The sequence below is a fragment of the Cetorhinus maximus genome, chromosome 12 (assembly GCF_964194155.1).
Source record: "Cetorhinus maximus chromosome 12, sCetMax3.hap1.1, whole genome shotgun sequence".
Taxonomy (NCBI): domain Eukaryota; kingdom Metazoa; phylum Chordata; class Chondrichthyes; order Lamniformes; family Cetorhinidae; genus Cetorhinus; species Cetorhinus maximus.
In genome coordinates, this window is record NC_135890.1 from 30,844,714 (window position 1) to 30,858,231 (window position 13,518).

Sequence of the window (13,518 nt, forward strand, 5' to 3'; positions counted from 1 at the left end):
AAGATGGTGTCCACAGTGAAACCTGTGGTGGAGCAGTGAATCACAGACCTCAACTTCAGGATTGCCACGTTAATCTGCACTTGCACTAAATCCTTAAAGTGTAGTCTGATTCAGAGGGGTAATGATGGCGAACGCCAACAGTTTGCTGTCAAAACCCCTGCAAATTCCACACCATTAAGATTACTATAAACCTTTAAACCCAATTCTGAATCAACTTATGATACAGCTGCAGAGAGTACCTTATCAGGAAAAATGATCCCCACTAACCACCTTCCTCTGGTCCACTGAGGTAATTGTAGAACCCAGCTGCTTCCAACTGAGATCATGCCAGCACTGTTTGAGACCCGAGCCTGGACCATCTTGCCTGTATGGCTTAGTTTCTAGCCATGCATGGCCATTACCTTCTTGGTCACCTACAGAATTTATAGAGGATACATTTGCACCTTCACCTGGGCAGTAATCTGGTGGAGCGGATTACTGCTTGTTGCAAAAGCCTGCTGATTTTCATTTGATTGACTTTTAATAGGATGAGCGAGTGATTTGTCCTGTCAGATCACTGCCTAGGCAATGCCACAGTAGACTAGGTTGTTGGAACAATGGAAATTTACAGCCATTCAGTCCATTGTGACTGAGTAGCCTATTGGTAGAACAATCCAAAACTAACCCTATTGCCCTGCTTTCTACATATAGCCCTGTCTTACTTTGATTCAAATGTTTATCTGCTGTATCGTTAAAAGATGCAGTGACCCCTACCTCAGTTAAGTCCTGCAGCAAATCATTCCTTGCTGTAACAAATCCTTGCATTAAAAAAATGTCCTAATCTCTCTCAGTTTGATGTAAATGGCGTGAACCTTGCTCATTAAGTATTTTAGCATCCTACTTTAATTGACTAAAATGTAGCATAATAACAAACATAATGGACTATTAAGAAGCATAATTCCTACATTATAACGGTGACTACAATTCAAAAGTACTTCATTGACGGTAAAGAACTTGGAGATGTCCGGTGGTTGTGCAAAGAGCTATATAAATGCAAGTTTTATTTTTTCTTCATAATATAGATAAAAATCTGGGTATCAGGTTGTTAATTAAAAATATGAATACTGATATATTTTGTTCAACAAACAAATGAAAAAGTGGTTCACCTGCAATGAGGATTGTACTTACTGCAGTACTCGTTAACAGTTTAAGCTGAGTATTGAATCTAATAGAAGTAGGTATTTGCTGTTTACTGTAATGCAATAATACATATCTTATTTTTAGAAATATGTCATGCAGAAATGAGAAACACCCAGGTATATAATCTACGATAAATGCAACATTTGTAGCTGTTTAATGTCATTGAGTGCTTAACTTCAGAAATTTTGAACTAAACTCTTGCGTCAACAACTGATTCAGTTACAATAGTTAATTTTAATCTGAAATAAAATTGCCATGGTGGTTTTATTGTTGTGTAAATATCCTATAAATCCTTGAGTGCATTGCTGAACCGCTGGCGCTATCATAACTCTATGGTTTTTCACTCACTGACAGAATTATTTAAATGGTACATTCATCTTTCAATTTCTATGCATTTGATCTGTAGATAATCAGATAGCTGAAAGGAAGGCTTTTGATGTAAAGAAGCGGGAGCAATTCTTGGAGCTAAAAGAACAAATGGAGAAGGACATAGAGGTACTCACCTTCAATTGTAATGGATCCAAATGCCTTTAGAAAATTGGGAGTGGAATTGCCTTGTTTAATTTTGTGAGATTTACTGTGTTTACACATAGGGCAGAATTTTGCCCTTGGTGGGCATGCGGGCGGCGGGTGGACAGCCGACCCCTGCTGCCAAAACGGGGCCCGTTGCCATTTTGAGTGGGCGGGCCTTACGGCCTTCCTGACAGGAAGCGCTATGCTGTCCCCAGCTGTCAAAGTGCGCTCTTTCACGTGCACTGCTCCCTGAGACTAAGTGCTATCTCAGGGAGATTAGTGACAGTGCACAAAAGTTAAAAAATAGAAAAATAAAAATATCAACATGTCCCCCTCATGTGACACTGTCACACGAGATGGGACATGTTAATAAAAATGACATAAACTTTATTAAACTTTCCAAAAACGGACATGAAACCTCATCCCCCCCATCCCCAAATCGCCGACGAGAAAATTCTAGCCATAATGTATGTCTAGAACAAAATCTTCTCTATCTTGGAGGTTTATCTTGTTTTAAAATAATTAAATATTGCTGTTGAGAAATGAGCAACTTCAAGTAAAAACTGATTACAAGGTAAAATTTAATGGAAAGCTTCAGGTGAGCGTAGGGCATTAGTTCACTTCGCAGTACTGAGCAAAGACGCAGTCGCCTGTAAAGTGAATATCTTATATCATTTATTGACACATTTTATACAACCACATTATTTTTTGGCTAAGTATTCTGTGTTTATATCTGTTATTGTAAAACTGAGGTTACACGTGCATTTCAAATGAGCGCCACTGTTTAACCAAACAGTACCTATATTGAAACCATTTAAGTGGTTTTATTTTTATTTTGCTTAGCGTCGAAATGCAGTTAAACAACAACAGACTGAAAACAATTTAATGCAGATTCAAGCGCTTAGAGAACGTGAAGAAAAACGTAAAGCACAAGAGGAAGAATTGGAGAGAAGGGCAAGGTAATTATTTCCTTGAAAATATGTGCAGCATAACTATTTGAAGATGGGAGGGAGAGAAGACTTAGTTTGAAATTATATTGTTTTTATCCATTTACAGTGCTGTTGCACTACCTAACTTTTCTTACAATATGTTATTTCCAGCTTGAATAAGATTTCACAGTCCTGTTTACTGAACATTTTTTTTGTAGTCATTGGATTATACTACAGGTTATTTGGGTTAGTAATTCACTTTGTGAATAAATTAATTAATTCACATAAAGCTGAACACAGTACTTAAAATAAAGTCTGATGAGCCGTGTACTGTTTGATCTCAACTTCAGTTGACTTGTACATCTTTGGCCATGTGGTTTAGCATTCCTGTGCTATCTTTGATTACAACTCGACATTGGCTGGACATCTTGAGCACTAAGTCTACTAAGTCCTATTTTAGTTTTGTGTTAAGCTATGTCAACACCATTAATGGACTATACATGTCATCTATTTTCTCTTCCTATGTGTTGCAGTTTACATTACTGTTCTGTTCAATGTTTTTCCAACTCATTCTGTACATTTTGAACTGCCCCTTCCAATTCCTTCTATACTTTGCTGTGAAAAATTTATGAATTTAGAGTTTCAGGATCTTACGGCATTGATGTAGATTAGAAATAGTAGTAGTCCCCAATCCCCATAGCAACTTCAGCTCCTCAAGACTGTTCCACCTTTCAGTTAGTTCATGACTGATCTTTGCCTCAACTCCATTTAATCGTAATTGATCTATATATCATGATATCTTACCTAATGAAAAATTGTCATTATCATTACAAATTTCAATCAGTCCAACTTCCACATACTTTTGGAGAAGAGAATTCCACATTTCAACTTTGTGAAAAGTGCCTCCTGATTCCATGCCTGAAGGACTTTACTCTAATTTTTAAGATTGCGCCCTTTGCTCTTGATTTCCCCCATAAGAGAAAATAGATTTTCTGTATCCGTTCTGTTGAATCCTTTTAACATTTTAAAGACCTCAATTGGTGTATTCCTCAGCTGCTTAAGCTCGACGGAATAAAAGCCAAGTTTATGCAACCCATCCTCATAATTTTATCCTTTAAACTCTGCATCATTCTGATGAAGCTGCACTGTACCCCTCTAAAGCCAATATACCTTTCCTGAGGTACAGTCCCCAAAACTGCCATTAAGGGTCTACTGGTCTAGATAGGGTCCGGCCAAGGCTCTATCGATCTGAAGCATCACTTCCTACTCTTTGTATTCCATCCCCCTTAAGGTAAAGACCAATATTCTATTAGCCTTTTTGATTATGTTTTGTAATCTAGCTTTTAGTAGATTGTGCGCCTAATCCTTTTGCTCCTTCACATTTTTAGTCTCTCACTAATAAGAAAATATTCAGATTTGTCTTTCCTGGATTCAGAGTGAAAGACCTTACACTTCCCCACATTGAGTTATCATCTGCAATAGTTTTATCCACTCACCTAATCAACCCAGATCCCTTTGTAACTTCCTGAACGTAATTATGTCACCTGCAAACTTGGATCCCTAAGGCAAACAACACTTCTTAACAATCTGTCAAACTGAGTACATTCCCTTCATCCCTATTCTCTGCCTCCTACTTCCCAACCCACATCATTGGTTTGCCTCCAAACCTAGGTTCTTTAATTTTTGCTGCTCATCCCTAGTACAAAATCTTATCAAATTCTTTCTGGAAGTCCATACAGGCAACATGCATAGTCACTTCCCTGTAGAGCTTGTTAGTGGCCTTAAAGAAAATATTCAATAGATTACCTGACTTTATCCTTCTAACAAGTACCTGTAGTTTATGACCATTCAGCCAAGTTTTTTTTTGCTCTGAATTCCTGCAGCTTTGAGCTTAATTAGTAATCTTTCACGTAAAACTTCATCAAATACCTTTTGGAAGTTTAAGCACATAACACCATGCACTTTACCAGAGCCCACATTGCTGATCAAACCCTCAAAAAAGTTAAGGAGATTGGCAAGGCAAGACCTCCCTTTTCCAATCCTGTGGCGATTGTCATTAATTTGGTTGTTCAGATATCCCTCATTTACTCCTGATTATGAATTATTTTACACAAAATTGAAGAATAATGGGGCCGTAGTTGCCCATGTCTCTTTGGCCATTCTTTTTTAAAACCTGTACCACACCAGCTTGTTTCCACTGGTACCTTACTAATGTATCTTGTCTCCCTCATAATGATAATCATTGTCTTTCATATTTCCTCATTAGTCTATCTCAAAATTCTGAGCGAAATACCATCTAATCCTGGTATTTGTCTGTTTGAAGCCCATTCAGCTTGTCTATAACTTCCATCTCATTTCTGTCAAAATCTTAAATTATGCCTTGTGCACTTTTGGGGGCGACGGCATGTTGTTCAGGTCTTAACTAGTGACTAATTTGAGAAGGTAATCATTCTGGTCATAAAACTCACATGAATTTGTGCAGTAGCTTTTTGAATGTATGCTGATGAGTTTTATGTTCAACTGTTGTTAAATATGTGGAATGGTGTATATTCCTGGCAGCATCAATGATTTTGCAGGTTCTAAAGTTTTTAACATGTTAGTAAATGTCAAATGCAACATTTTGCTAAAGCAAAATTCTGCAGTATCTTCAAAGTTCAACATTTTCCTGTGTTCTTGAATCTGATCTTGACTAAGACTTGCTAAGAGTATTGAAAGCAAGTTTAAATTTATTTTATTAATTTTCAGGCAACAGTTAATTGAACATTACAGCAACTTATCAGAGGAAGCAGCAAGACGTGAACAGAGAGCCCTGTGGAAAATTCAAAGGCATAAGTTAGAAACTGCACGCACTGACTTTTTCCGTAATGATCAAAAAAAGCTTCAGGTGGTTGGGCAAGTACTTGATTGTAGTGTCATCTGTATTACTTGTCAGATTTTTTTTTAATTGTCTATTGTTTGCCTGTCCTCAGATTAACTTTTTTAATGTCTCAGGCATTGCTAGAGAAGTTACCATTGGGAGAACAAAGAGGGAAATCGGATGTTATTCCCGGATTCGATCTGCAGCATCATGAGCCATTGAATAAAGGTTTTGATTCTCAAGAGCTGAGCTTTGAGGTGCAGTACTACAACTGCATTTCATCTCCAAATGTTTGCTTTTTCTTCTTTTCCAACCCAAAAAGGTTGATTAATTGTTGAAACCTAACAAGCTATGGGAACAAAATTTGTCTCTTATTTTTAGCAAAAAACACCTATATTTAAAAAATAGCATTCCACACTTTTATTGTCTTTTTGCCAAAATTAGTGAGGAAAGGAATTTTGGGCAGGTATTGAATAATTGTTTTGTCATTCACGTAAATGCCATTGTATAACTTTCTTTGTTTCAGGTAGCATCATATGAAAACAGAATACTCAGTAAGAAGGAAAACTTACTTGCACCAGTGAATGAAATAGCCTCAAACATAGTTGCACAGACTGATTTATCTTCATTTCAAGAAGGGCATGAACAATCGAAGATTCAAATTTATAAGATAGAGCCTGGACTTGAAGCTCCCCTTGATGTTCATTCACAATATCTGCCCCACAGTAGTAATCCTAGTCAGAAAGAAGTAAGCTTGCTTGATATAAGCTTTGAGGATTTTCTTCCAATGGAACATCAGCAACCTGGAGCTGCCCTTGAAACAGTTAAACAAACAACCACAGTACTTGATGTGGCACTGAAGGAAATAGGATCAGAATTATCAGATGAGAAAAAAAGCATTGCTGTTAACAAAGATGAATGTGATTTCAGTATCTCTTCAGCGGAATCTAGGGGTTCTCATGATAAAATATCACAGGGCAAAAAACTTTCACAAGTGGATTCAAGGATGCCCCAGTGGAATGTTCATGGACATGATTCCGAGTCATGCATCAAAACTGAAGGGTATACATCAAATAGCAAGCCTTCAGGCCCACATACAAATATTTATGGTTCCATGCCCTATTCAAACCTAAATGTAAGTGAATACGTATCTAATGCCAGGCCACGATGGAGTGTTCATGGGCATGCTTCAGAATCCAACATACAGGTTGGTGAATATGTGTCTAATGTTGAACTATCTAGACCACGATGGAATATTCATGGGCATGTAGCAAAAGGCAACATACAAGTTGGTGAGCATGTTTCAGATATAGAGCAGTCTTGGCCACAAGCAAATATTCATGGGCATGCATCACAAGCCAACATACATGTTGGTGAGTATGTTTCAGATATAGAGCAGTCTTGGCCACAAGCAAATATTCATGGGCATGCATCACAAGCCAACATACAAGTTGGTGAGCATGTTTCAGATATAGAGCAGTCTTGGCCACAAGCAAATATTCATGGGCATGCATCACAAGCCAACATACAAGTTGGTGAGCATGTTTCAGATATAGAGCAGTCTTGGCCACAAGCAAATATTCATGGGCATGCATCACGAGCCAACATACAAGTTGGTGAGTATGTTTCAGATATAGAGCAGTCTTGGCCACAAGCAAATATTCATGGGCATGCATCACAAGCCAACATACATGTTGGTGAGTATGTTTCAGATATAGAGCAGTCTTGGCCACAAGCAAATATTCATGGGCATGCATCACGAGCCAACATACAAGTTGGTGAGTATGTTTCCAATGTAGAACCATATAGAGCTAGATGGAACATTCATGGCCATGTATCACAAGCCAGCATTCAACTCGGCAAAAATGTGTCCAACATAGAACCATGTGGACTGCAATGGAATATTCGCAGTGAATCATCACAGCCTCTGATTAAAGTTGGACAATCTGTATCTGATGTAGCATCTCCTGTACTTGGTTGGACTTCTTTTGGGCATCCCTCTCAGTCAAATTTCAGGATAGGAGAATGGTCACCAGATGTGGAAGCAAATTTGATTCCAAGGCAGAAGCCTTGTGTTGGTCCTTCATCTGGTTCTATCATTCAGGACATTTTATATAACAATGAATCACGAGTAGAAGGAGTGGTACTAGATAAATCTGAGGAAGAACAAAATGCAAACATTGTACACACTATCATCCCTGAAGAAAAAATTGAAACCACTGAAAAGTCCAAACTGGGTACAGTTCTGCCAAGTCCTGAACTTGAGCCAAATGGAAATCAAAGCAAAGATAAAGATGAATCACAAGGTAAGAAATGCAAGCTTTTGCTGGGTTTTACTCTTTCAACAACACAACCATTTTTCATAAGAACTGAAGTTTTCTTCTTCTATACTGTTGACTGTAATGTACAAATGGAGAAAAGCATATACAGATAAATCATTTTACAATTTATAGCTAGTCTAAGCTATTCTTATCTTACTAATCAATGCAAGTTTTTGTATGTAAAGTGCAAGTTTTTTTGTATGTAATGTACAAATAATTGTCATTTGTAGGTACCTGTGAAAATGACATGTGTGGTAGAAGTTCAGAAAACACATCTCCCCAGCCTCTTCAAACTACATGCTTTCAAGATGAGGTATTTTGTTTTTGATATAGAATTCAGTCAATGCTTTGTAATCTATTTTGCTCCCTGATGAAGTGAAATAATCGCCCAATACTAATTCTGAGGCAGGAGGAGAGTTGTGGGGTGGGTTGGTGTGCGGTTGTGGGAAGCGCACAGGAAGGTTTTCACAGAATTTTTAACAGCACAGAAGGAGGCCATTCAGCCCATCGTGCCTAATGGCAGGGCTTGTTTCAAATGTCTTTTCATCAGGTTTCCCACCTAACAGTCAGCCAACCAGCCTATTAATCTGGCTATCAGGTGGGATAGCAGTCCGGAATGATCGGAATCTTCGTGGTTTGGATTGTAGGAGCACGAGGGATTCGGACCTTCAAGGTTTGGATTTCAGGATGGGATGGCAGTTGGGGCTAGTGGGTCACAGTGACAAACAATGGGCCAGGGACACACATTTGCTTCTCCAGGCACAAAAGCAGTACTATGAAGGTACCTACCTGATGGATCCAGGCCTTCAGACCTCCTTTCGTCTGTCAGGTTTCTCAAGACCCAGGGGCTACAGGTGTTTTTAAAAAAAATAAAAGTGACATTAAAATGCAGGCACCCAGCCTCCTTAAAATATTTTACTGACTGGCCTTCGAGCTGAGAGCAGGTTTGCCTCCAACCCTGACTGCTTTGAAACCCGTTAGGGGTGGGTTTCCCTTTTTAAATTTTTAATCCCTTTTTTAACTTTTTTAAATACAAAAAAGCCTAAGAAGATTGCACAAATATTGTAGTGAATTCAGAATTCAATGGGTTCCCCTCCCAAGTCACACACCATTCTTACTTAGCTATGTATTTAATTTCTTCTTCATTGTTTGAACAATGGCATGAATTTCCTGCCTAATATCGTTGTGAAAGCACTTATCACTAGGACTGCAGCAGTTCAAGATCTGCCAGCACCTTATGAGAGCAACTAGAGATGGGCAATAAATGTGGCCTTGCCAGCATCGACCACATCAAGAGCACCAATTTCTTAAATTACTCATAACAACATAGAACATAAGAACTAGGAGCAGGAGTAGGCAATTCAGCCCCTCAAGCCTGCCCCACCATTCATTACGATCATGGCTGATCTCATTTCAGCCTCAATTCCAATTTCCCACTCCCTTCCCCATAACCTTTTAACCCATTACTAATTAAAAATCTGTCTATCTCCTCCTTAAATTTATTCAGCGTCCCGGCATCCAGTGCACTCTGAGGTAGTGAATTGCACAGATTCACGACCCTATGAGAAAAGTAATTCCTCCTCATCTCTGATTTAAATCTACCACCCCTTAGCCTAAAACTATGGCCTCTTGTTCTAGAATGCCCCAGAAGGGGAAACATCTGCTCCACGTCTACTTTGTCTATCCCCTTTGGCACCTTATATACCTCAATTAGATCTCCTCTCATCCTTCTAAACACTAGTGAGTTATAGGCCTAAACTGCTCAATCCCTCCTCATAAGACAAGCCCCGCATCTCTGGAATCAATCTAGTGGACCTCCTCTGAACCGCCTCCAGCGCAACCACATCCTTCCTCAAGTAAGGGGACCAAAACTGTGCACAGTACTCCAGGTGTGGTCTCACCAATGCCTTGTACAGTTGCAACAACACTTCCCTATTTTTATACTCTATTCCTTTAGCAATAAATGCCAAAATTCCATTTGCTTTCCTTATTACCTGCTGTACCTGCATACTAGCTTTCAGCGATTCATGCACGAGGATGCCCAGATCCCTTTGCACTGAAGCATTCTGAAGTTTCTCTCCATTTAAATAATAAGTCGCCTTTTTATTCTTCTGATCAAAATGGATAACCTCACGCTTATCCAAGTTAAACTCCATCTGCCAAATTTTGACCCATTCACCTAACCTGTCCATATCCATTTGTAAATTTCTTATTTCTTCATTGCAACTTACTTTCCCACCTATTTTGGTGTCATCTGCAAATTTAGCTATAGTACCTTATATCCCTGAATTCAAGCAGTTAATATAGATTGTAAACAGTTGGGGGCCAAAGGACCGAACCCTGTGGCACCCCACTAGTTACAGCTTGCCATCCAGAAAAAGACTCATTTATCCCGACTCTCTGCTGGTTAGCCAATCCTCTATCCAAGCTAATATATTACCCCTAACTCCGTGTGATATTATCTTGTGTATTAATCTTTTGTGCAGCACCTTATCAAAGGCCTTCTGGAAGTCCAGATATACTACATCTACAGGATCCCCATTATCCACTTTGCTTGTCACATCTTCAAAGAACTCTTGCAAATTAGTCAAACACGATTTACTCTTCATAAAACCATGCTGACTCTGATGGATTGCATTTTGACTTTCCAAATGCCCCATTACTACTTCCTTAATAATGGATTCCAACAATTTCCCAACGACAGACGTTAAACTAACTGGTCTATAGTTTTCTACTTTCTGCCTCCTCCACTTTTTGAATGAGTAACACTTTTTTAAAAAATCAATGTTACAGTTTTGAGTTCTTTGATAATGTTACATTTTCTTTTTAAATTCATCATCGGGATGTAGACAGTGGGTGGTGCTGACAAGGCTGACATTTTTTGCCCACCTTTATTGCCCTGAGAAGGTGCAGTTATTAATCTTTGTCGTGGTTCAGTACAACTGAGTGGCCTGCTAGGCCACTTCGGAAGGTAGTTAAGAGGTGAGACTAGAGTCGTATATATGCCAGAAAGGATAAGATTGTTGGTTTGCTCTCCTAAAGGACATTAGTGAACTGTTGGGCTCTTGCAACAATAAAGTAACTTCACGGGCCCTTTTTATTGATTCAAGGCTTTTCTTTCCTGATTTATTTTGTTTTTTGAAATGGAATCCATGTGAGCAAACTGCCATGTTAGAATTTTAACTTGCGCTCTGCAGATAATCAGTCTAGGCCTCTGGATTGCTCGATTAGAAACAAAACTGCTACACACGATCCTGTTTTTTTTACGACTATGGCTCTTTATGGTATGTCACTATACTGGATTTTCTATTCCAAAATGTTATCAGCACACCCACAAGACCCCCGTAATCCAAAGGATTTCCAAATCAGTGCAAATGTTTTTTTTTAACTTAGTAATCAATTTTCTGCATGGGACCAATATTGTACTTTCTTAGTTTAATTATTTCTTCATATATTTGGGCATTGGCAAGTAATTTACAAAAAAAAAAAGTTGACTTCTGGATGGCGAATCAACGTTTTATCTTTTAGAATAAGGATCCCTTAGGACTACAAAGTCTTTGTTTTCAAGAAAGAAATGAGTATGACATAGATTCTACTGTACAAGTCCGAATGGATTCAGCGACTGACCTTTTGAGCTTTGCAATGGAACCTGTCCAAGAAGCAGCTATAGAAAATGCTACATGGAAGAAGGAGCAGGCCTATCTCAAAAGCTTGGCAGACCAGTACTGTGTGGAACATTACCAGGATAACTATGAATTGATGTGTGAGTGTGCACTGTTGAAATAATTCATTTGAACTGTACTATTTGGATACTTGGCACTGGTAATATTCATTATAAATTTAATGTTAATAGAGCTGTACTTTTTAGTGGTTAATGATACTGAAGATTTTTTTCATTTATTACTGTTTTAGAGATGGCACCCCACCTTTGAAACACTAGTGGACTGTTGAAGTGGTGTATAGGTGGGGCTACTGGCTCCTCTGGTTGCTGTCATTAATGCACACATTTGGTCAACTGGCCCCTGTGATTGACAAAAAATTTGATTTGTAATAGTTGAATTGAAATTTGCCCTTCTAGCTGATATATCTAAGTGGTCCATTAGTGCCCACTAAGTAACAAGAGCAATTACTGAATTCTCTGTCAACTCAAAGCCTGTATTAGTGTGAAATGAATTCTCTTTAATTTTGCCATTGGTGTATTAATCACTAGTAATACACACCAGTGGCTTTTGGGGAAATGATAAGTGACTTCTCTTCAGTTTAAATAAATGAGGAATAATGGAGCTGGGGGAGGAGGAGAGGAATCTTGCAGGAAATTGGAAAATAGATCAGAGTCACTAGTATTGGTGATTAAAATAAGACAGATGTGCTTGAAGGGATCACTTTGCCTTGTGTCTACTATGAAATTAGCATATAAGTTAATGCATAACTCATTTAAAACCCTTTTGGAATTTTGATATGTATAGTGTTTCTGTCCCTTATTTCCTTGAGGATTCTAAGATGCATCATCTCTTGCTTGGGTGACTTGTAGAAATTTCTGGGTAAGATCACTGAATCCTGCTTCCTACGGGGAGCGGCGCAGTATTCAAAAAGGAGGGCAGGATGGAAATGAAGCTACAAGATTGTGGCACTGATTCTCTAACCCATGCTCCCTTTGAGTGAAGTTTCACACTGGCAACATATGATTACTGAATTTATCTTTTAATTCTTTGGTCTTGAATTTAACTTTCCATACATTATTGGTTGTCCCAGCTGAACCACCCATCACACATCTACTTCAGAATGTCATGACTGAACCCTATTTATTGCCCTTGGATCCTTCGGTTCGTAGAGCAACAGATGCTACAGCAGTACAAGCAAGCAGTCTTATCTCACTTCCAGTACTGATGAAGCATTCCATTACAGCACCTCTTATAGCTCAGTAAGTGTTTTTGACTGAAACAACTAACATTATCATAATTGCAGTTTCTTTAAGTAAGTGAAGTAGATCAGCAAGATATTTTTAAGGGCTTCTGACTCGTAGCTACTTTTCATAGACTGATAAAAACTGATAATAGAACGATAATTCAATAAGAAAAAGACCAATGACTATTCAAATTTAAAGATATTACAAATTCATAATTCTATTATCTCAGCACTTTAATATACAGCTTTTGTAATGGACAAAAGTTGAAAGTTTCAAAGCACATTTGGCTGCCATAGCATGCCAAACAACACGTATGTATATAGTGCCCTTAATGTGGTAAAACATCCCAAGGCACTTCACAGAAGCATGAACAAGCCACATAAAGAGCTATTAGGGCCGATGGTCAAAGAGGTATGTTTTAAGGAGTCTCTTAAATGAGGAAAGAGAGGTGGGGAAGTTAGGGGGGAAATTTCAGAGCTTAGGGTCTTGGCAGCTGAAGGCATGGCTGCCAATGGTGGCATGATTACAATTGTGGATGTTCAAAAGGCTAGAATTGGAATAGCACTGAAATCTTGGAGGGTTTGGGGAGCTAGAGGTAACAAAGATAGGGAGGGGTGAGGCCATGGAGGGATTTATAAAGATGAGCATTTTAAAATTGAGGCATTGCTTAACTGGGTGCCAGTGTAGGTCAGCGAGCACAGATTGATGAGTGAATGGAGCTTGGAGTGAGTTAGGACATTGGCAGGTGAGTTTTGGATGACTCTTGGCTGTGTTGGAATAGATAATTGATAAAATTAATAGACTTCATATTGA

General features: G+C 38.6%; 1 protein-coding gene and 1 long non-coding RNA gene across 2 annotated transcripts in view; one reads left to right on the forward strand and one right to left on the reverse strand.

Annotated features, from left to right (window-relative positions):
- LOC144687349 (uncharacterized) overlaps positions 1–8,645 on the reverse strand; it is a 31,391-nt gene extending 22,746 nt beyond the window's left edge. Inside the window, exon 1 of the long non-coding RNA XR_013578115.1 lies at positions 8,589–8,645. This is a non-coding gene — a long non-coding RNA (uncharacterized LOC144687349). The remainder of the gene's footprint in view (positions 1–8,588) is intronic.
- The window catches only part of tubgcp6 (tubulin gamma complex component 6), a 54,224-nt gene that overhangs the window by 29,629 nt on the left and 11,077 nt on the right, over positions 1–13,518 (forward strand). Inside the window, exons 14-21 of the mRNA XM_078553324.1 lie at positions 1,586–1,674; positions 2,536–2,651; positions 5,367–5,505; positions 5,613–5,735; positions 6,005–7,784; positions 8,030–8,112; positions 11,328–11,562; positions 12,552–12,720. Coding sequence (XP_078409450.1) covers positions 1,586–1,674; positions 2,536–2,651; positions 5,367–5,505; positions 5,613–5,735; positions 6,005–7,784; positions 8,030–8,112; positions 11,328–11,562; positions 12,552–12,720 — 2,734 coding nt within the window. The remainder of the gene's footprint in view (positions 1–1,585; positions 1,675–2,535; positions 2,652–5,366; positions 5,506–5,612; positions 5,736–6,004; positions 7,785–8,029; positions 8,113–11,327; positions 11,563–12,551; positions 12,721–13,518) is intronic.